Here is a 24,182-nt window from a genome sequence, read left to right as displayed (position 1 = left end):
GTTTTAAAAATAAAGCAACTCCATTGTTTCTATATACCGAGAACATTCTGAACTTTAAAAGGAAACACAGCCAAGTTTTCCTTTAGTTTAGCAAGTGTGACCCCAAGGTTAATGCTTATCTACAGCCCACACTACAATCTGCAGTGCTTTACAAACGGATGTGTTTAAATAGCTTCACATGCACAAAGACTCTGATTTGAAGACTCATCTTGGAAGTGAACTGCTGTGCTGATACTCAATATGAACGTTGCATTTTAAATGTACTGATACCAAATGCTATGCAAACCAACATGCATGCAAACTGCAGGTTAATAGGTAAAGCTATATTGTTCAAATCAAAGAAATGGTAGGGATAGAGTTTTTCACATTTGTAAGTGAAATATGTCTTCCTTGTTAAACTAGTTTTGATTATATGCACACATCATACCTTGTAGAACAAGTCAATAAAAGGTTGTTACCCCCCTGTCACAGTTCAGGGCATCTGCACCAATCCCTCTGTGGTCCTTTGAAGGCCCCACTCTAGGCTGACTGCTCCTGTCTTGGGCAGAGACCCGCATCTCTCTCCCTCCCGACCAGGGGTTTTATAAAGTTGTGCAGTTCCCTGCCTACAATATGATATTTCCAGCAAGCCAGACTGCCTAAAAAGGCCAGCATCTGTACTTTGCTTTCTCTTCAAAGCAGCGTACTGCCTGCAGTTAGAGTTCTTTCTAAGCAAGTACATTTATTGTTAAGGTGAAAGCATTACAGAGAAAACATTAAAAACAATAAAAGAACCTATGCACATGCTAAAAAGCTTATCAGAGGTCACCCCAACTCCTGCCTCGGGCTTTAGTAGATATAATTCCTTCAAAACCCACAACTGGGTGACAAGTTCATAACTGTCTCAGATTCAGAACCTGAACTACCATTAATAGTTCAGCCTTTCATTTATATAGCTTGGGCCTTTGATCTTGCCCTCATGCAGCAGTGAGCAGAAGATAATGGCCCCCTCCCCAGGACGTAGCTTCAAAAGGCTGGGATTTTGCATAATCGGAGTTGGGGAATTTGCATTCACCTCCCCCTAGATCAGGGGTGGCAAACTTTTGGGCTACGTCAGGGGAATAGAAATTGTATGGCGGGCCATGAATGCTCACAAAATTGGGGTTGGGGTGTGGGAGGGGGTACGGACTCCGGGATGGGGCTGGGGATGAGGAGTTTGGGGTGTAGGAGGGTGCTCTGGACTGGGACCGAGGGGTTTGGAGGGCAGAAGAGGGATCATGGCTGGGGCAGGGGTATGGGAAGGGGTGCAGGTTTCAGCTGGGGGCGGGAGCTCTGGGGTGGGGCTGAGATTGAGGGGTTTGGAGAGTGGGAGGGGGATCAGGGCTGGGGCAGGAGTTGGGGCAGGGGGAGAGGCTCAGGAGGTGCAGGCTCTAAGCGGTGCTTACCTCAAGCGGCTCCCAGAAGCAGTGGCATGTCCCTTCTCTGGCACCTACATGGAGGCATGGACAGAGGGCTCTGCACACTGCCCCATCCGCAGGCACCACCCCTGCAGCTCCCATTGGAGAGCATAGGAGCTGGAGCAGGGCCATGCCGTGGCTTCCCAGAGCCGTGTGGTGCTGCCTCCAACCCTGTGCCCCGGCTGGAATGCCGGAGTGGGGCTGAACCGCCTGGTGTGGCCCCTGACCCAGCGCCAGAGAGAGGCCGAGCCACTGGTGCAGCCCCCAATCCTGCGCCCTCGCTGGAGCGGGTCCGACCTATGTGGTGTGGCCCCCGACCCAGCGCCCCGGCCAGAGCGGGGCCGAGCCACATGGTGCAGCTCTCGGGCCGGCTTAAAACGGCTTGCAGGCCACAGTTTTCCCACCTCCGCCCTCGATATTCCCCAGGAAAACCACTTAACACTTTTTGTTCCAAAAATCCATTCTTGTCTGGCACATTGTTCCATATAGAACCCCGGGTCTCACATCTGTCTCTCCCTTTGAGAGGTTACATACAATCCTGGCCCACAATAATACATAAGCCATTCATTTACTACAATGGACCCCAAAGATATTTAAACTTAATTCAATATGATCTCCCAAGGATATGACAGAAAATTGACATCTCTGTTCCACATGCCGCCACCACCTCCCCCCCTTTGCCCATTCCATCGCTAAAAAAATCATAACCATCCAGCATCTCTTCATATCTCCCTCCCTCCAGCTCCTGGTTCTCAAAGAGACCTGGATCCCTCCATCTGACACTGCAGCTGCCCTCTCTTATAGAGGCCTCTTCTTCTCTCACAGTCCCCATCTTAAATCAGACTGTGGTGGGGCTGTAGGGCTTTCTCCTCTCCTGTTCCTGCTGCTTCCAAACCTTCCCTCTTCCTCTTTCTCACTGTTCCTCTGCCCCTCCATGTCACTGTCATCTACCATTGCCCAACTCATCCTCATCAGCCTTCTTCTCTGATTTTGATTCCTTGCTCTCTCTCTCCCTCTCCTCACAATCTCCCACACTCATCCTTGGTGACTTCAACTGCATGCTGATGACCCATCCAACCCCCTAGCTGTATGTTTCCTCGACCCCATCTCTTAATTTGACCTGTAGTTCTTGTTCAGCTCTCTCACTCACAAAAAGGGCTCTTCACTCAACTTGGTCTTCACCAGTCTCTGCCCTCTTTTGCTAAGGTGCCCCTCTCTGACCATCACCTAATCTCTTTCAACATCTCCCATCAGCCCTTTCCCTCACACTCTGTCACTCAGCCTTTCTGTGCCTTCCAGTCCATCAGTGTTGATGACTTCTCATTTGCTCTCAGCCCTCCCTCCCTAGTCTCTTCCACTGATATCATTATTGATCCTCTCCATGCTTCATTCTCCTCCACCCTTGATTCTTTTGCCTCTCTCTGCCATTGCAAGTGTAACCCGCACATCTCCTGGGTGTGGTGTTCTGTCCCCTCTAGTGGCACCAAGGCCATTTAGAGAGAGATATTAATGAGACTGCTCTACAGCCTGAGCTAACAGCCATATGACTTTTAGCTCATGCAGTAGAGGCTCATGCGTTTAGCTCCAGAGATCCCAGATTCGATCCCGCCCGCCGATGACCAGGGTCGGACGGCGTTACACAAGGTCTTCCCTGCCAACCCCTTACATCTGTTTCCTCTGCTCCTGCTCTCGCACTGCAGAGCATCTCTGGCAGAAATCCTGAAACCAGCTGACTTCCTCCATGACTAATTCATTCGTCTCTTTCAGTTCTGCCACCTTCTGAGCAAAGCAACTATACTTCTCCAACTCAAATGAATATCACGCCTGCAATCCCGGGTGCTGTTCACTGCCTTTGACTCATTTCTCAAACCCTTCCCTCCTCCAGCCTCTTCTTCTCCCTCTCACAGGATCTCAACATTTTCTGCCAAGAGAAAACTGACAACATACAATGGGACCTTCCCCTGCCCTTTGGCTCGCCTCCATTTCTCCCATCCCCTCCTACAACTCTCTTCACCTTCCCTCTGGTCAGATGCAGAATTTTCTCATCTGCTCTCCTCCTATAACCCCCTCCACTTGTCAGAGTGATCTTATCCCATTCCCAGATCTCCCTTGCACCCACTCTCAACCCCCTCCCTTACTCTTCTGCTTAACTGCTCCCTTTTCTCTAGCCCTTTCCCCTCAGAACACAAGCATGCTTTAGTTGCTCCCATTTTAAACAAAAAACAAAAAACTAATCCTTGACTCCACTTGCCTCTCCTGCTGCTGCCCCATCTGCCTTCTCTTTCATCTCTAAGCTCATTGAACACACTGCTTGTAATTGTTGTCTGCAATTCCTCTTCTCCAATTCCACCCTAGACCCTCTCCGATCTGGCTTCCAGGCTTTTCACTCTGCTGAAACCGCGGCCTCCAAAGTCTCTAATGACCTCCTGATAGCCAAAGCTCAGAACAAATATTCCATCCTCATCCTCCTTGATCTGTCAGCCACCTTTGACACCACAGACCATGTTCCTCTTCTTGAAATTCTGTCCTCCCTTGGTTCCTATGATTCTGTCCTCTCCATCCTAATTGCTCCTTCTGCATGTCGTTCAGATGATCCTCCTCATCCACCTGCCAACTTTCTGTGCGGGCTCCACAGGACTCTGTCCTTGGTCCCCTTCTCTTCTCCACCTACACCTTATCTCTGGGCACTCTCATCCGCAAACACACATTCAGCTACCATCTCTATGCTGACAATTCACAGATATGCCTTTCTACTCCAGGCCTCTCTCTTTCTTGGCCGGTCTCTCTGACATCTCTTTGTGAATGCCTAGTAGCCAGTTCAATTTCAACAAGGCTAAAACAGAGTTCTTAATCTCCCCGGCCCCTCAAAAACCCCGTCTGCTACTTCTTTTCTCAATCAGTAATAATATCAACACCATCCTGCCTGCCAGTCAGGCCCATAACTTGGGTGTCATCTTCAACTCGGACCTTTCTCTAGATTAGGATGGAGAAAAAGATACAGTAGAACTGGAAAAGGTACAGAGAAGGGCAACAAAAATGATTACGGGTATGGAACAACTTCTATATGAGGGGAGATTTAAAAGACTGGGAATTTTCAGCTTGGAAAAGAAATTACTAAAATAGGATATGATAGAGGTCTATAAAATCATGAATGGTGTAGAGGAAGCACATAAGGAAGTGTTATTTATAACTTAGAATAACACGAGAACCAGGGGTCACCCAATGAAATTAATAGGCAGCAGGTTTAAAACTAACAAAAGGTTAGAAAGATTTAACAAATCTTCACACAATGCATAGTCAACCTGTGGAATGCTTTGCTAGGGCATGTTGTGAAGGCCAAAACTATAATGGGGTTCAACAAAGAATTACATAAATTCATGGAGGATAGGTCTATCAATAGGCATTAGTCAAGATGGTCAGAGATGCAACCCCATGCTCTGGGTGTCCCTAGCCTCTGATTGCCAGAAGCTGGGACTGGACGACAGGGGATGGATATCTTGATAATTGTTCTGTTCATTCCCTCTGAAACATCTGGTATTGGCCACTGACAGAAGACAGGATACTAAGCTAGATGGACCATTTGTCTGATCCACTATGGCTGTTCTTACATTCTTATGAAGTGTGAAACCAGCTTTTGGCTGCAGTAGCCTCTTTTTCAGGTTTAGACAAACTATTTTCTTCATTTCAGTTTATTCAACTAGTTCAGTTCAATGACTTGTTCATTCATAGTTAGGAAACTAGTGGGGAGTTGAAAAATCAGGAAAGCTTGTTTTCCTTTTCCAACCTCTGAATAAAAACTCAGTGTTTGAGGATGAGCTCTACTACTTCGAAAACCTTGAAGGACATGATGACCAGAAACAATCAGTTCAATTGACTAACTACAGATAATAGTCTCTTTGTTGAATACATCAGCTAACTCAAAAACATGCAGTCTTTCCTATCCATCCACACAGCTAAAACTTTCATCCAGGCTTTTATCATCTCATGTCTTGATTACGCCTCTCTGGACTAGACAAATGCAATCTTGCCCTGCTCATGTCTATTCAGAATGCTGCTGCAAAGATCATTTTCCTATCCCATCATTTTGTTCATGTCACCATCTCCCTGAATCACAGATTCATAGATTCCATGACCAGAAAGGACCACTGTGATAATCTAGTCTGACGTCCTATATAATGAAGGCCAAACTTCCCCAAAATAATTCCCTCCACTGGCTTCCCCCTTCTCTGTTACATCAAACATAAACTTTCACTTTCAAAGCCCTTCACAGCTTATCCCCACCCTACCTATCATCTCTCATTCACTGTCAAAAGGTCGACTCCTGACTCTGATAGGCCCATGATCCAGCCTCCACTGCCCACTTGTTACATTTTCAAATTAGCACCTTCATGCTTTGTCTTATGCTGCCCCTCATTTTGGGGAGGTGCTCCCCACAAACATGCACAAATCCATCTCATTATCCTTCTTCAAAACCTTCTCAAAACTCTTCTTTGCCATGATGTCTACAAAAAAACTTGACAATGGTTAGGCTGCTGGTGTGCTGAGATCACTGCCTGTCATGCTGACCAATAATGTCTCATTTTACTCCTCTGCCTGTTCTATACTTAGATTGTCAGCTCCGTGGGGCAGGGACCATCTTTTTGTTCTGTGTTTGTACAGTACCTAGCACAATGGAGTCTTAGTCTACGACTAAGTCCAAGGCGCTATGGTAATACAAATAATAACAGTAAACCAAATGTGAAGCATATACCTTACCACCCTATAAACTCAGGGTTTAAAATTACTTCCACATGCTCAAACTATTTTCCAACAAAGTCGGAGGACAACTGAGCAAAAAATATTTGATGGGATAAAATTCCATTCCTATAAATCAGCTTTACTTTATGACTTCCCCAGGAAAGGTGAAATGCCAGGATGACTAACAATAAACAGGGAATTAGACCAATCTCACTGAAGAGTACATATTAAATTCAATAAATCACATTATTACTTAGCGAGAACAGCTTGGGGAGCATAGGTAGCCTCAGAAGATGTTGAAGATAGGGTAGGAAATCTCTGTGCTCCATGTCTTATGTGGAGACAATATTCATCTACTTTTGTAAAGTGCTTTGAAATGTTTGGCTGAAAAGCACAATTATAGATGCAAAGTATTGTTATTTTGGTAACAGCCCAGACTGTACTGTCATATTGAAGATTATGAATATGATCAAACATGTAATGTTACAACAGAATAAAAACAATAAACGCTGATAGAGGAAAAAACCCCAAAAGATTTCTTTATCAAACACAGCAATGATTAACTACTTACCATAAACTGAACCACATCTTCAGGTTTGTGCTTTCCTGATTTGAATGCAGCCAGTCGGGTAACAGCTACAATGTGATATTCCACATGGCCAGACATCATCTTCCCACGGATTTCCTGGTACTCTGGCACTGACAAGTCTATCCCTGTGTGAGCATTCTGAACTTCCCTAAGAACGAAAACAAAATGTTGATTCAAATATAGACAGCACTGACAGAAACACCTTTATAGATTGCCTCAAAGAACACTTGATCCAAGGTCCACTGAATTCAATGAAAAGACTCCCATTTTAATAGGCTTTGGAGCTGGAATTAAATTTGGTCCTTAAACCATTGCTATCTAGTGAAAATATGACACCACCAACTATGCTGTGAAAGAAATAACAAATGTTGCTTGTGTAACATGTAAGTATTTAAAGCAGCACTGACTATACTCAGCTTAACAAGATACACTGCAAAACCCATACACTTTAGCATCAAGACTGAAAAGTATTTTGCATTCATTTTTAATCGCAAACTTGAAATTTGCTGCAGCCAAAAGAAACTTCTCCAATATGTTGCTAACTAACCTCCACAGGATTTTAGCCAAAGGGTCATATTTCCAAAGGTATTTAGGTGCGTAAAGATGCAGATCAGCACCTAACTCCCATTTCAGAAGCACCTAAGCCCCCTTTAAATATATATTACATTTAAATTTCTACTTTATACTATTTGAGATTATCTGTGAAAAGGTTAATCATCCTCTATTCTACTAAGAAATACCTTCTATTGTACTTTGTATTACTCTGTTTAAAATGCCTGCCCCTTTGCAAAGAACAGCAACTCCAATTAACCAAAGCAAAACCACTTTTCATAGCATGCAAATCACCACAAGCAGGTCTACAGATTTTCACAGCCACATCACCTAAACGTGCACAAATGAACTTCCTGCCATTTGCTCACCTTCAGCATGCTCCACCCACAGATGAGATGGAGAAAGGACCATCAGCCTCAGCCTCTGTGGCATTGCCTGCTTTGAACCCTCAGATATCTTAGAATACTTTTTTTTTTTTTAAACATACACCACGGGGGCCAAAGCAACCAACATTATTGCTGCAAAGGTTGTTTGTTGCCACAGTGAATTACGGGACTGGACCTCTAGGCCCAGTCCTCCTCTCTGGTATACACATAACTTCCATTGATTACTGTTGGAAATATTTATTATTATTATGTAGGATATTATCATGACACTAATTTAACCATAAATTCCTTTATTAAATCCAAAGCCTGAATGGTATTTATACAATTGCTCTAAACATGCTTAAAAAGCCCAAAAAATAAGCAATAAACAACAAGCAATTTACTGCATCCAAACAGTAGCAAAACATTTATAAGACTTTGATCAAGATACTTGCAAAAGGGCTAAGCCCAGTGGTGCTTAGACCCATAGTGGTTGGCTCCAACATGTTCAAGCAGGTATTAGTAATGAACCTTTTAAGAGTTTACTTTTTATACCCCTTAAACAGGCAATGTCATTGCCAATTACTGACTTCAGCTAAAAAACAATTTGAGACAGTTCACTTTTATTTCCAGTCTTAAACCAGATACAATTTACAATAGCGTTTCTCCCTAAGCCCTTTCCTCCCTATCTCTTCCCCTCGTTCTTCTTGACCAATAGTTTTTCCTTTGCACCCGCATTCACATAGGCCCCAGTGTTGGAGATAATGCTGGTATGTGGGGTGGGAAAGCCCACGGTGGCTCTTTTTACAACAAATTCTCTTTGTCTTATTTAAAGCCTCTGCAGTCACCCCTATCAGTCAGAGCCCTTCTTTTTAGAAATTTCCCTTTATTTCATCAGTGATTCTTTGGACCAGACAACCTCCTTCATTCCTTCTCGCTTTATAACTCATTACTTTCAAGGCCTTTCTTTATAACACATATTTCTTTAACCAAATTTGAGCTAACTTATTTATTCTACAACTACAGTGACAGTTACTCATATTCTGGGCCAGGAGAATAGGAGCCCTGGATTTTGCACCTCGAGTTATAAGCAGAGCTGCATCTGGCTAAAATTCACGAGACCTATGCAACACTGCATACTCAGGCAAAGTCCACAGTAACGGCTGAAGGTTAAATCCTGGCCTCACTGAAGTCAATGGGAGCTTTGCCACTAACTTCAAGGGGCCAGCATTTCACCTGGAGAGTTCTGCCTGAGTAAGGAGGGAATAAGGAACACTGATAGGAAAAACAGGAATCTGCTTGAAAGCAGGGACAGCCTGAGACACAATGTGAACATGTGCTTGAGAGCCAAAGAGAGATTCAGATTCTAAGGTTTTGTCTTTACAGATAAAAAAAAGTGTGTTATTACCATAGGATAACTAACGTGCATCAGCTATCCTACTGTAAAGTCCTAATGGAGGCAATGCACTGTAGTTCTACCATGGCAACTAGGCAAGGTCAACCACGGGTGGGGAGTGCTAGCTACCTGGCAGTAAAAACTACAGTGCCTTGTCTCTATTAAGATTTTTCAGTGACATAGCTATTGTGCAATAGTCACTGTAAAACACACACACAGGCTGTGTCTACACTTTAAACTGTGCAGCTGCACCACGGTAGTGCTTCAGTGTAGACACTCACTCCAGTGATGGGAGGGATTTTCCCCTCACTGTATTTAATCCACCTCTCCAAAAGGCAGTAACTAGGTCAACAGAAAAATTCTTCCGTCAGCCTAGCACTCTCTACACCAAGGGTTAGGTTGGCTTGGATGTGGGTATATGGATTTTTCAAGCTGAGCTGATTTAATTTTCTATTGTAGACCAGACATACACACCCTCCCTTTCGGCAATGAAGACAAAGCCTCAACTCTGCAGTTCATCAGCCAGCCCATTCCCTTTCTGACAGCTTGGGGCCCTGCCTTTACACAGGGTCCACAAATCATAAAGCCAGACCTACTGACAAGTTAGTGTTTTGATAGAGCTTGGGCCTGCAGAAGAACTGGATTACACATTACTTGGTAGATTTTAAAACAACAGCTGTGTCTGGGACTTGCAAACTTGGCCTCTGTTTTAAGTATTTGCTATCCAGTATGGCCACGTGTTTGGAAACAGGTCACATTTCATAGTTCTTTTTGCTTCTTTCCAAGTGTCTCCCTCCCTCTTATTACACTGATCGATTTACGTGCTTCAGAGGTTTCTTCAGATCACTGGAATTGTGCTGAAGCTCATGAAGTGAACGAGGCAGCTAAGATGAAGAAGAGCATTGAGAACTACCAGCTAATCAGAAATTGATTCAAACTTTAGCTGGGCTGATGCTAGATATTATTAATATAAATTGTTTATTGCCAGGTAAAAGAAACTCGTCTTCCAAACAGAACCACAGTGACCATCTTCAGTTACTACGGCACCATTTCAAAAGCAAATAGGAGCAGTGAGGATACCAGGCATCCATCTGACATGAAAGATGTTCCAATTCACTTTCCAAAAAGAGTATCATTCATCCTCCTGTTCTAATCATTGTACACTGTTGCTGTGCTTAGTTAAACAGTTGTTACCTCAGATGTGTCTACCTTTGAGTGATAGGTCAACAGTAATTTGTACTTTGATCTCCTATCCATTAGGACAAAAGGCAAGTGCAAGATATTTTAGACAGATTAAGTAGCAGACAGCTATTTACTTTAGGTACTTATATGGCCCCATTAATGTAGTATCTGAGTGCCTCTCAGTCTTTACCCTCCCAACACCCCTACGAGGTATTCTCCCGATTTTATCCTTAGGGAGGCACAGGGAGACTAAGTGACTTGCCCATGTCACACATGAAGTCTGTGGCAGAGAAGGGAATTGAATTTGGATGTCCTGAGTCCTAGATAAGTGCCCTAGCCAATGAGCTTCCTTTCTCTAATGTGAATATGATAGTGCTCTCAAGATCCTTCTTTATTGTTTTGTGGTGGAGTATGGTTAAGGATTAATGGAGGGAGGTTTTGGGAAAAGCAGTACACTAAGTCGTACAGTACAGTACAGTATTTTCATTAACATTACAAATTCCAGAGTATACACCAAGGCACTATGTTCCGGCTGTTCGGATAGTCCCAGAAGGCTGTACTTACGTGTAGGTCAACACGCAAAAATTCTAAAGCCAGGTTACACTCAAAAGTTAAGTCAACCCAGCTACCTTGCTCTGGAGTGTGAAAAATCAACACAGTTAAGTCAGCCGAACCCCTAGTGTAGACAGTGCTAGGTCGATGGAAGAATTCTTCTGTTGACCTAGCTGCTGCCTCTCGGGGAGGTGGATTAACTATGCCAATGGGAGAATCTCTCCCATCACTGTAGTGCACTGGTCCCCAAACTGTGGGGCATGTGCCTCCCTAGCGGGGCACAGGGAAATATTTTTCGGGGGAGGAGGCGGTGGGGCCTGGACCAGCCTCCACAAAGGCCAGGGAGGGAGCACCACTCAGTCGCCAGCTCCAGCCCCGGCTCCGCTCTCAGCTGCAGCTCGGGGGAGTGGGGGCGGACAGGTTGCATTATGGGTAAGGGGCGGGGCGCAATGGAAAAAGTGTGAGGACCACTGCTGTAGTGAGTGTCTACAGTGAAGCGCTTAAGCTGTGCTACTGTAGTTTTTCAAACAAGCCCTAAGTAAGTCACTGTAATTCAGAAGGGAGAAAAAGAATGGCTAGATGTGTATGTGCTGTATCACTATGTGTACGCACAATGCATAAAAAAAACCATGGAGTAAATCCTCAGCTGGTGTAAATTGCGGTAGCTCCCCTGACTGCCAGAGAGATATACCAAATTACATCAGCGGAGGATCTAGCCCTACATTTGAAATTCATTTCGATAACACTTTTCAATTATGCCAAAGTGCTGTACAGAAACCAGCAATACCGTGAGGGTAAGCATCCAAAGTTGATGCTAGAAATAGCATGATTAGTTTTTCAACGTAACTTTAAAAAAAGAAAGAAAAGCACAAGTATTATACAAAGAAGAATTTTACCAAGTAAATGCTAAGTAGGCAAAGACCCAGATGGTAGCAGTAATGACATTTCAGATAAGAGTGTATAGAGTGAAAGATTACCCACTGTCCTAAGAGTTAATGAAAAAGGGATCATGTCATAAGCAAAAGAAAGCTATATTAATGAGACCATGAGCAGCTTTATCTCAGTTTGCCAAAACAAATTAAGAAAGTTTAATATAAAACGATTAACAATATTTTAGTGTCAAAATGTTCATAATTTAAGATTGTGTACAGTACTCAGATAATGCACCTATAACTATGTTTGTTGAAAGAGAAAAAGAAACAAAGATGAAACTGTTTGGAAATGGTAAAGTCCAACAGATCAAGGAAATGTTACTGAGCAGCGACACCTGGCTTGGTAAGAACAAAGATAATGTTTTGCACAAGACGAAATTAAAATTATTTGGCAGATGCTTTAACATACACGTTTTCCAAAATGCTTAAAAAGTTAGACAAGAACACAATCAATATGCTCATTTAATCCCACTCCAACTTGTTTTCTTCTTCTGCCATTTTAAGATCCACAGTATTATCTTCCACCTGGTTCCATATCTGAGAAGCTACCCCAAATTATCTACAATAGTTTTGAAGAGGGAATGCCAGCATCCCATTACACCCCTTGTTCACTGGTAGAAAGCAAGACATTTTATAAGGGCCAAACTTTGTGTTCAACAAAACAGATAGTGTAGTATCACTGGCTGGAAAATAAAACACTATGCACAGAGATGGTGATGTTTTCCTATTTCACCAGTGTACATCTACAGTAATTCCACTGACACTGTTAGTGTAACTCTAGCTTTACACTACCACCAAAAAGGAATTTGGTCCACCAAGTGGTGCTTTTGTAATCAATAGCATTAAATATTATTTGAACACGCATCTCCCTGTTTTTCCTTCCCTGCCTGTTTTTTAAAAGTGAAATGAAAAAGAGGGTGTATGTGTAAAAAATTGAGTTTCTTTTGAATTAATTTTTTTTTCCTCCTTGTTTTTACCCTTAAAAATAACAGGAATGACAAATCCGGTCTTCCCTGGATTTGTCTGAGAATTTCTTGAGGCTCAGAGATGTTCATTATAAATTCTCACGCCTCAATTGTTACAGGCAGGCTTCCAAGTGTTCATTAGGTATTAGAGTTTTAAATGTGCTTTAAAAAAACCCAGAAAAGAAATAGTTTTAAATAATCTAACTACAAATCCCTCCCCCTCTCAACATGTCAGGTTTCCCTGTGTGCTTTAATGTGATGTCATAATCGAACTAGTTCTTTAGATACTGATGAGTTTTCCAGAGTAGACAAGACATAATTTCTAATGTAAAAACCAAGTTGAATTTTTTTTTAAACAAAAAGACTGAGATTTCTTTATAAATCATTTTAAAAAAAAACAAAAAAAACCCCAAGCACACTAACCCAATTTCTCACCCACCCCTCTTTACAGATCGTGTTGAAAAGGAACATGATCCTAGGCCCACTGACTTCATTGAGGCCAGGATTTCACCCTAGGTACCTAATGTTATATGCTTTATGTGGTATTCTGTCTTGTCCAAATTCCCTTTTTTTTCCCTCTAAACACTGGCAAAGACTCATTTTAAAATCAAGCCAAATTCTGTTCTCAGTTACACTAGTGAATTGACTTTACCAGGGTTGTCCTGATGTAAGAAAACAGAATTTTGCCCATACTGCTTAGATGTTTGCACAAAAGATGGCTTCGCTCACATATAAATTATGGCTGTTATTTGGAGTGTCTTCTCCATCAGTGGCAGCCAACAATGCTGAGTAAGGGACATCTGACAGTAAAATCTGTTTTGTTTTAAATCTGGATTTACATTAGAGACAACACTCCCCAAATGCTTACTGACTCAGATTGCAGCAGTAAGAGTTAGTCAACAGTTCAGCAGGCTGGTAGTTTTGACTAAGTTCTGTTTCTGGTAACAAATCCTTAGACACATCTCTATATTGCAGATTCATAAAGCGATCTGTTCTCCCTCTCCCCACCCCCAACAATAAGAACAGGAAAATGTATCGACAAACCATCTACCGTTATTCCAGCTTCCTCAGTCCATGGAACAACTCTTTTGTCTAGATGAAATCTAGCAGCTAGTCAACATTCTTGTATATTAAGATAGCAAATGACTTCTATGTATTGGGATCAAAACACTAGTTTAACTACAAGGGTTACTGAATCAGAGTTCTTAAAGGGCTATCCACCTGCCCAGAAAAAAAAATCACACTGATTTTTGGGCTTTTTTCATATTGTCAGAAATAACAGCTAAGATTACTATAACGGAAAGAGATTAGAGAGGGGAATGATATTTTTGTTTGCAGTTTGTTAACTTTGTGCCTTTGACAGCACTTTGCGTATGGTCAGATTCATCGTCATTGTTTCCCAGGTGCAGTTTCCCTGTTATTTGGGCAAATCTCTCCCACAGTAACAGGGGAGAGAATTTCATTTATTTATTTATTTTTAATTAGGAAATTGCGATCCTAAAACCACAAGAATTGGCAGGGAAATTCAGGCAGATGCATTATCTGAAGCGACTTTCGAGTTTTTGAATTAAAAGTTTCAAAATGAATGTCCCTAGGACATTTTGGCTCTCTCAATATTGTTATTAATTGAATTTTGGTAGCACCCAGGGGCCCCACCATGCTCAGCCTTCTATAATTACACTGAGTAAAAGACAATCCCTGCCCAGAAGAGTTTACAATCCAAGGCTCCGACCCTGCAACATTAGAGAAATGCTTAAACTTTACCATGAGTCATTCCATTGATATCAGTGGGACTATCATAGTAGTAAACAGGGCATCATTTGTTATGGGACAAGGGAGGCAATTGCCTGCCACCAGACCTTGGTCCCCCACACAGACTTGTCCGGGGTCTATATGCACCAATATATCGTCCACTCTATCCTGCCCAGACTTTGCAGGATATGATATAATCACATATAATGTTCTATATACTGACACAACTTTGGCCTCCTTCTCCCCCTTCCATAATAGTTCTGAAATGATGCCCCTAGCAGTAAAGCTAAGTGCAAGCATGATGGCAGAATTGGGGGCCTAAATAGACAAGACATACAAGGGGTGGTGGAAGGCAACAGAACATACAAGCGGAGCTAACAGAGTGATGGTTCACAAACAACATGTTAGTGCCATGATTTTTTGTTAGTTTATTTTGATTTTCATATGATTTTTATGGGGTGTTGTTGATCGTACATTGTATTATATCCATTAAAGCTGTTAAGGGGGGGGGGAGGAGAGAAGAGATGGGAAGGGAAGGGAGAGAGGGCTAAAGGGAAAAACAAAGGAAGGGAGATGAGAAAAGAAAGGGGAGTGGAGTGGAGGGCAGCTGGAGTTATGCTGAAATAAGGCAGGTGATGGAGCAACAGCCAAAGAGTAAAGGGGGAGGAATATACAATGTTAATCTGTTGTGTTTGTTAATCTCCTACCACTAGTTAACACTCCCCTTTTAATGTATTTTACATATAGAACATAATAATAATTCTTATATAGCACTTTTCATTAGTAGATCTCAAAGTACTGTGCAGAGGAGGGCAGTATCACTAACCCCATTTTACAGATGGGGAAACTGAGGCATGGAGATGACCCAGTAGGTCAGTGGGAGAACCACAAGCAGAACTCAGGTCTCCTAAGCCCCAGACCAGTGCTCAAGCCACTAGGCACGCTGCCTAGTTAAATATCACCAAGCTTACAGTAGACTACAAACAGAAATAAAGATGAAGGCTGGTCTATGCACATCTGATAATGGGTACTATTAAAAGCACATGCAGATTTTTCCCCTATACTTAATTTACAAGATTATTTATTATTTGTACGGTTGCAACAAGGATACCTGCTCATGGATCAGGATCACATTGTGCGAGGTGCTGTACAAACACAGAACAAAAAGATGGTATTTCTACTGTACCTTGCACATACTCATTCTCCAACAAGCATGGAAACAAACATGCCAATCCCACAATTTTAGGAACTCAGCAATTTCTGCTGCGTTCTACAAATTCTAAACTTTTCTTATAAAAAATTAGGTTTATATTAATTAATTATTATCCTTTTGACTGAGGAGCAGCCAAATGCCCTCAGCCCCTGGCAGGATTAGGCCCTTACTGAAGAGTGAGCAATGTTTACTTTCAGGATATTATTTGTCGAATCACCCATTTGTAAAATTGTTTTAGGTGAATTACCTACAGTCACAAAGAAGGCCATAAAGCAGCCTGTGCCCTTCCCAGCTCCGTGGTTATAAATAAATAATTTTGATGACTGTATACACTACTCTATAGCAGTAGATAGCTGTACTCTACAGCTGCAGAGAACCTCGAACATTTTAAGAGAAGCCACACATTTTTCACTTGTAATCTCACATCCAGAATTCCTAGCAGGGCAGAAATTAAAATGGATTACTTTACACCAATTAAGAAGGCATTGCTGGCATTGCCATGCAGCATCATAACAGGCTTTGCAGAACCATCGCCTGGCGGTACCTGCCTGTAAAGCTATTCAGAGGCAGGCTAATATGAAGGGAGTCCTGCTGCACAGAAAGAGACTGATTGTTGCCACAGGTTTGTGTTTCTCACCTGCAGAGCCCAGAACCCAAGGGTCAGCGCTGAAACCTTTGAAGTTCAAGAGTTTGTTGCCAGTCCCATAACTTTGGATACCAGTAAAGGGATTGGTTTCAGAGTAACAGCCGTGTTAGTCTGTATTCGCAAAAAGAAAAGGAGTACTTGTGGCACCTTAGAGACAAATCAATTAATTTGAGCATAAGCTTTTGTGAGCTACAGCTCACTTCATCGGATGCATACTGTGGAAAGTGTAGAAGATCTTACACACAAAGCATGAAAAAATACCTCCCCCCACCCCACTCTCCTGCTGGTAATAGCTTATCGGGTGGGGGGAGGTATTTTTTCATGCTTTGTGTGTATAAAAAGATCTTCTACACTTTCCACAGTATGCATCCGATGAAGTGAGCTGTAGCTCACGAAAGCTTATGCTCAAATAAATTGGTTAGTCTCTAAGGTGCCACAAGTACTCCTTTTCTTTTTAGTAAAGGAACTAACAACCTCCCAGGCGGGCCAGGCTTTAGAATGGTGACACTATCTGGGAAAGAGAAAGTCTCAAGAGCAGGAAGCTGGCCTGGTAGCTGTTCAGGGGGAGGAAGGGAGGGAGGGAGGCAATTCAGAACTGCCAGGCGGTCAGATCGCCTTCAGATCATCACCCACCTCCGCAGTGCCCCCTTGGCACTGTGGAAAGGGATCACAGCTGATTGCTGCGAGCGCTGCCTAGCCCACCCCCTCCTCCGCCCAGGGCAGAGCGCCAGCGGCTCCCCGGAGAGCCCAGAAGCTCGGGGGGGCGCCTGGCAGCCAGGCCCGGCCGAGGCCCCAGCGCGGCGGCACAGAGGGGGCACCAGGCTCTGCCGCGGCCGCCCAGTTCCTGGCCCGGGGGTGGCCGCAGGCAGCGCTCAGGCGGGGCGCCCGGCCGAGGCTGCCCTGGCTTGGGGCGGGAGGCTCCAGCAGGAGGGCGCTGCAGCCCCCGCAAATCCCTGTCCGGCCAAGACCGAGTCCCGGGCAGGGTCGGGGCAGAGCCCGCGGAAGGGAGGCGCAGGCCGCAGCCCCGCGGGCGCGGGGGAGTCCCGGGGCCGTGTCCCAGCGCGGGCTGCGGCCGCAGGAGCGAGGCGCCCCGGCGAAGGAAGCGGCAGCTGCCCGCTGCGGGCCCGGGGAAAGTTCCCCGCCCGGCGGCCCGCCTCACCTGCTGGTGACCAGCACGGCCGGCGCTGCGCCCTGCTGCATCCTGCCGCCCCCGGCCCGGCTCGGAGTCCCGCGATCGCTCCCCGGCTAGCAGCCAGCTGCCGCGCAGGGACTCCGTGCTGGGCAGGCGTCGCTCCCCCGGCCTGTTTTGCGGCTGCTCTGCCCCATGAGGGCGTTTGCTTAAATTGCAAAGGGGAAAAGAAGCCAAAAGAAACCCGTAGTCGGCAGGATTCGAACCTGCGCGGGGAGACCCCAATGGATTTCTAGTCCATCGCCTTAACCACTCGGCCACGACTACACCTTGCCTAGCTTACTTTCAAAGGGTGACTCTACAAATTCCTGGCTCTTGCACTTGTTCTTGGTATGTTGAAAATGTTCGTCTGGCACTGGGTGTCTGTAGTCCTTTGTCCCAAGCTGAAACAGGCCGCTCATCTGTTGTGTTTGTACTTTAACTAGTTCCCGCTCCATAGTCTTTCCAAATCTTAGCAATAGTGCCACGCAGTGTCATCACCTTTAATAAAAGAATCCACTAACTAAAATGTGTCAGAATTGTTCTCAATATATTTGTCACTGAAGGATTCATGCCCCCACTTAATAACCTTTGCCCTCTGATGAGATACCGAATATGATTCAGCCTTGTATGCAACTCTTTGCAGTTCAGCGCAAAAGGAGCACTTTGATCCTGACCTAGAGGCACTTTTGTTTGGCACCCCTGGTAGCTGAACTCATGAAAACACAAACTGTAGCATGAGTCTTTGTTCTTCTGTAGAAACGAAATAAACACCAAAATATGTTATTAAAACTCGAGGCCTGATTTTACAAACTCATACTGGCCAGGCAATAAAGTTAGTAATGGATGTCAATGTTTTCAGGATCAAGCCTTTACTTTCACACTTTGAAAGAAACACACTAACCACACATACATCCTTTCCCATCCCTCAAAAAAAACAAAAACAAAAAAAACACACCACAGTTAGACATAATATACATATATGCAATTATTCCCAGGCAACGTTCCCTCTAATTTTTTCCATCCATGTGCAGAGTGAATTTTGTTATGTGCATCAATATGGAGGTGATGTGTGTGTGTGTGTGGGGGGGGGGCTAAGGGGATTGGAGTGTGGGAAGGGGCTCAGAGCTGGGGCAGAGGGTTGGAGTTGGGGGGTGAGGACTCCAGCTGGGGTTGCGGGCTTCGGGTGGGGCCACAGATGAGGGGTTGAGGGTGCAGGAGGAGGCTCAGAGCTGAGGCAGAGGGTTGGGCTGTGTGGCAGGGGTGAGGGCTCCGGCTGGGGGTGCGGGCTCTGGGGTGGGGCCGGAGATGAGGGGTTTGGGGTGCAAGCTGCCCCGTGGCTGAGGCGGGGAGAGAGGACTCCCCCCCATCCCTCTCTCCCCGCAGCAGCCCTGGGGCTCAGGGAGAGCGTCTTTCCCTGCCACAGCAGCTCCGGGGCTCGGGCTGAGGCCAGGAAAAGACGTCTCTCCCTGCACATCCCAAGCTCCCCACCCACCCGCAATTCCCCTCCTCACCCTAAACCTCTCTCCTGTCCAGGCCCCTGTGGCTGCGCGCCTGTGCGGATCTCCTCATCCAATGCGCAGCCCTTCATGGGCTCCTGGCCGTGCAGGCACGCACCTTAGAGGGAACACAGTTCCCGGTTGCTGGTTTCTTATTTGAACTTCTCCCACCTGCCAGTTTCTCTGCACCTAAAAAAGTGCTACTTCTGGGTTCACTTCTGCTGTTTCCCTCCTCCCGCTGGTCCTGCCTTATGCTGCTCTTTGCTGTTGATGTCTCTCCCTATGCCCTGGATACCAACACTTCCCTAGCGACATAGGGATGCGACATGGATGAAGCTGTGCTGCTGTAGAGCTTAAGTGAAGACACTCCCATGCTGACAGAAGAGCTTCTCCCATCAGCCTAGTTAATCCACCTCCCGGAGAGCTGGTAGCTATGTCGACGAGAGAAGTTCTCCCGGCAACATAGCATTGTCTACACAGGACGTTAGGTTGGTATAACTACATTGCTCAAGCGTATGGATTTTTCACACCCCTGAGCAACGCAGTTACACTGATATACATCTGTAGTGTAGACCTGTCCTCAGGCTCCAAATCGCCTTTCAGGTCCAGATTCCTCTGCTGAGTCCTCCAATTAATGCAACAGAGGTACAGGGCATTGGGTTTGGGATTGTTTTGGTTGGTGCTCCAGGATGGTCTGTTCCAAGTTAAGGAAGATGGGTGGTGGGTAACTTAGTAACCAAGTCGTCTGGCTGTTACAAAGCAAAGTAAAACTACTAGATGTTGTAAAATACCTGGTGTCCTCACAAGTGAAATTTCAATGTTTTGCAAATAATCAATATAATTTACCATTGTACAGTGGTGCTGGGCCTGGCTCCCTGCTCCAGGTGTTGTGACCTGGCGCATGGGGTTGCAGCGCTGCTCACTCAAATTTGGCCTGGTCACCACCACCCCCATCATGATGGAGGTGCAGCTGGGCCAGACCTGAGTGGCATTGTGTCCCCAGGCACCAGGTTTCAATGGCCAAACCTGGGCCCAGCCCTGCAGGACAGGAGCAGTTCCTGTGGAGTGAGTGCAGGGTGGGCTTGCTCTGCACTCTCCTCTGAGGGGCAAGACCTGACCTCCCCAGGTCTCCTACCCTCTGGGGCTGGATCCAGTATGGTCTCCCAGACACCTCCCATGTTAAAGAGTAATAAAGTGAAATTCCAGAAAAATAAATTAAAAAATTAAAAAGAATTTCATAGGGCTCTACTTAGCTCCACAACCACAAGAGCTAGAAACTTTCTTTCTTCCTTTTTTTTAATGAAAGCTGAGATCTGGGTATATTTGCATAATTTCAGGATCTGGGGCTTAAAAAACCACCAACTGTGGCAAGAAATGGCAAACTGCAGTTGCCATATACAGTGGTGGTGGCCATGAGGAGTTCAAAAATTGGAATATACCCAAAAAAGAGGATTCACTCTTTCAAAAAAAAAAAAAAATCATGATTGCAGAGCAATCTGATGATTTGGTGGGGCCTGCCTCATGACCTTTAAACGGTGAGGGTTAGCAATACTGAGAAAGGTACTTCATTTTTTAAATGACAGCTGAGAAATATTGTACAACTCAAAATCCAATAATGAGAGTGGGCAACACTAGGCCTTCTTGGCTGACAGATAGACACAGACAGACAGAGGCACCTACCAAGTCAAAGATGAAGCAGTAAGATGAAGCTTACACGACAGCTGCCTGTGGCTAATCAAAAGACTTCAGTCTTGGGTGTGCCAGACCTTCACCACCACTATTTTTTGTTGATACAATTTGGCTGACTTTTAAGTGCTGTAGGGAGATGCCTGAGCAGATGTCTGCTGTTCTAAGATTCCAATCTGTTCTGTTTTTGCTGTCTCAGATGGCCAGGTGCCAGCTCCTTATTGATCTAAATAAATTGGATTATGTCGGAAATCAGCCAGAGATAAAAATGCCGCTAAAAGAGAGACTCAGTCAGACACGTAAATATTTGGGGTGTACTTGTGCTTTCCATAGCTCCAGCGCAGAGCTTTATAACCCTTATTACACACAGTAATTTCCAAGTGTTATACCTGGAAAATCGGTGTTCTCAGGGCTGGGAGTTGTTCACCAGTCTGTAGCATGTGGGACCATTTCAGCCAGCTGCCATTGGGCTCATGTCAAGAAGGTTCCAGGGGCAGTGTGGTGGCACTTCTCCTGTAGATAGGGAGAGCTTCTCCATTGACATAGCTATCAGCTCTCCGGGAGGTGGATTAAGTAGGCCGATGGGAGAAGCTCTTCTGTCAGCATAGGAGCGTCTTCACTTAAGTTCTACAGCAGCACAGCTACATCCATGCAGCTGCGCCGATGCCGTGTTTTTAGTGTTGACCTGCTTTGAAATATCCCTGCTGCTCCAAGAGGTTGAGTCCCTACGGGTCAGGTTGGAGAGAGGCTGGTAGAGCAATATGTGTGGAAAGGTTAGCAGGCTGCTGTCCTGCAAGTGACATTGTTCCCACTGCCTGTCAGTCTGACACTTTTCACCAGCACTAAATTCACCCACAACTTCTTTTTTTTAAATTGAGGTTTATGATTCTATACAAATATGCAGATTAGCATCACGGGTACAGGGCTAGTTGCACCTTTGACCCCTTTGTGGGTGCACCCCCTCTCGGCTTCATGCTTTTACCTCTCTGAGGTGGAATTCTGCACTTCACCCACTCCTGAACTGGACCCTGGGTTACAGTACCCTGTGTATGAACTGTTCTTGCCCAGCAGGTCCGACTGTGATGCTTCACTTCAGGAGTCTGCGACCAGTGGCGCATATAATTACCAAACAGTCTTCTTAAACCAAGTATTGTTTATTTATCAGTGCAAAGCATTTAGAGAAACAAGAACTGTAAAACAAGTCCACACACATGGCTTTAGAATCATAGAAATGTAGGACTGGAAGGGACCTTGATAGGTCATCTAGTCCAGTCTTCTTCACTGAGGTAACATTACGTGTTATCGAGACCACCCCGAAAGGTGTTTGTCTAACCAGTTCTTAAAAACATCCAGTGACAGAGATTCCAGGTAATTTGTTCCAGTGCTTTACTACCTTTATAGCTAAGAAGTTTTTCCTCACATCTAACCTATATCTCCCCTGCCGCAATTTAAGCTAATTTCTTCTCGTCCTATCCGCAGTGGTTAAGGAAAACAAAGTATCATCCCATAGGTGCAGGAAGTATGAGTGCTGCCACACCCCCGGGCTTGAAGTGGTTTCCATTATATACAAGGTTTATAGTTTGGTTCAATGGATCTCCCACTATAAAAATTGTTCCAGCACCCCATAGCATCCTCCTGTTTATAGCACCCTTTTACATATCTGAAGAGTGTTATCCTGCCCCCCCTCGATCTTCTCTTCTCCAGATTAAACAAAACCAAGTTTTTCAATCTTTCCTCATAGGTCATGTTTTCTAGACCCATGATCATTTTTGTTGCACTCCTTCAAACATTCTCCAGTTTTTCCACATCTTTCCCAAAGTGCGGTGCTCAGAACTGGTTACAGTACTCCAGCTCAGGCCTTATCAGTGCTGAGAAGAATGGAAGAATTACTTCTCGTGTCTTGCTTACAAACATTCCAGAACGATACTTGCTTTTTTTTTTTTTGCACAACAGTATTACGTATTACCTACAGTCTTCCTGATGGTAACCTAAACAGGCCTGACTTCTTCATATACCCTCGCAGGTGCTTGCATCTTAGTCTGGTTCCCCTGAACAACTACCACCATTGAGAGAGAGTCCCTTTTGAAAACTACTGTAGTCCTTTTGTTGTTCTGCATTCCCGGGACTTTTCCTGTCCTGGCAGTCTCTTAATGACCCTGTCATAAACATACACATAAGGGTAGCATAAAATCCCTCCTGGGTAGCTGTACTGAATCTTTACCTGTAAAGGGTTAAGAAGCTCAAATAGCCTGGTTGGCACCTGACCAAAAGGACCAATAAGGAAAGATACTTTCAAATTTGGGGTGGGGGAGATTTTGTTTGGGCTCTCTTTGTTTGTTCCCCCTCTGGATGGAGAGACAGACCAGGCAGGGACAACATCTCCTGAAAACATACCTGAAATGATTCATCTAAGATTACAAAAATTGTAAGTAACGCAAGGAAATGCGTTACATTATCTTTTGTTTTAGCTTGTGAATTTTCCCTATGCTAAGAAGTAGTTTTATTCCTGTTTTTGTAACTGTGAAGCTGAGTCCAGAGGACAGTCCTTTGTGTTTTAAATCTTTTTATTACCCTGTAAAGTTACTTTCCATCCTGATTTTGCAGGTGTGATTCGTTTACTTTTTCTTTATAATAAAATTCTTCTTTTAAGAACCTGATTGATTTTCAGTGTCCTAAAAACCAAAGGGTTTGGTCTGCGCTCACATTGTTAACCAATTGGTGGGTATATTATTCTCAAGCCTCCCCAGGAAAAGGGGTGAAGGGGCTTGGGGGGATATTTTGGGGGAATAGAGACTCCAAGTGACCCTTTCCTGAATTTTTGTGTAAATCACTTGGTAGTGGTAGCAATACTGTCCAAGGACAAGGACAAGGAAAGGAATTTGTGCCTTGGGGAAGTTGTTAACCTAAGGTGGTAGAATATAAACCTAGGGGGTCTTTCATGAGGTCCCCACATCTGTACCCCAAAGTACAGACCGTCAAGTGTTTGCTGAGACATGGCTAATCTCAGGCCATTCTTTTGCCTTCCTGCTTGTTTTTCCTTACAGCCACCTATTAAACTAAACCAGTACATTCATACACTAGACTCTCAATAAGCAGTGTGACAAACGCACCTCTTTTGTCACATCAGGGCTCAATGTTTCTCCCTCTGGTATTGATTTATCCAAGAACCCCTCAATCCCACTCCAGAGATTTAATATTTCACATTGGTTTATTTACAGGGTAGGCCTTAGGTTTAGCCTGAGAGCTTCTTTTAAACAAAACCAAAATAATTACTTTTCTTAACTCACACTGGAGTACTGCCTCTTCTTATGCTAATCACCAGCCACCCTCTCTGCGCCCAGCTGGGCTGGGAACTAAGGCCCCCTGCCCCAAGCAGAAATAAAAACATGATTTCCCCTTATAGAGTAAAACAACTTTTAAGCTAGAATAAGCTTTTTCCCCTAACTGCCCCCTTCTGTAGCTTGCTTCTCCCATCCCTCCTTCCTTTTCTCTCTCACTGGAAGAGGTTTTTT

General features: G+C 44.6%; 1 protein-coding gene and 1 non-coding gene across 2 annotated transcripts in view; both read right to left on the bottom strand.

Moving 5' to 3' along the window:
- HS1BP3 (HCLS1 binding protein 3) overlaps positions 1-17,612 on the bottom strand; it is an 80,432-nt gene extending 62,820 nt beyond the window's left edge. The window contains exons 1-2 of the mRNA XM_077812479.1: positions 17,477-17,612; positions 6,745-6,910 (exon numbers count right to left, since the gene is read on the bottom strand). Coding sequence (XP_077668605.1) covers positions 6,745-6,910; positions 17,477-17,517 — 207 coding nt within the window. The 5' untranslated portion in view covers positions 17,518-17,612. The remainder of the gene's footprint in view (positions 1-6,744; positions 6,911-17,476) is intronic.
- A 79-nt stretch (positions 17,613-17,691) lies between these two features.
- On the bottom strand, positions 17,692-17,773 carry TRNAS-AGA (transfer RNA serine (anticodon AGA)). Its single transcript has one exon. It is a non-coding gene; the product is annotated as a tRNA-Ser (tRNA).
- Between the last annotated feature and the right edge of the window lie 6,409 nt (positions 17,774-24,182).

Source organism: Eretmochelys imbricata, chromosome 3, assembly GCF_965152235.1.
Source record: "Eretmochelys imbricata isolate rEreImb1 chromosome 3, rEreImb1.hap1, whole genome shotgun sequence".
NCBI classification, from domain to species: Eukaryota; Metazoa; Chordata; order Testudines; family Cheloniidae; genus Eretmochelys; species Eretmochelys imbricata.
The sequence above is the reverse complement of the archived record's forward strand: the minus strand, read 5'-3'. Positions and strand labels throughout refer to the sequence as shown.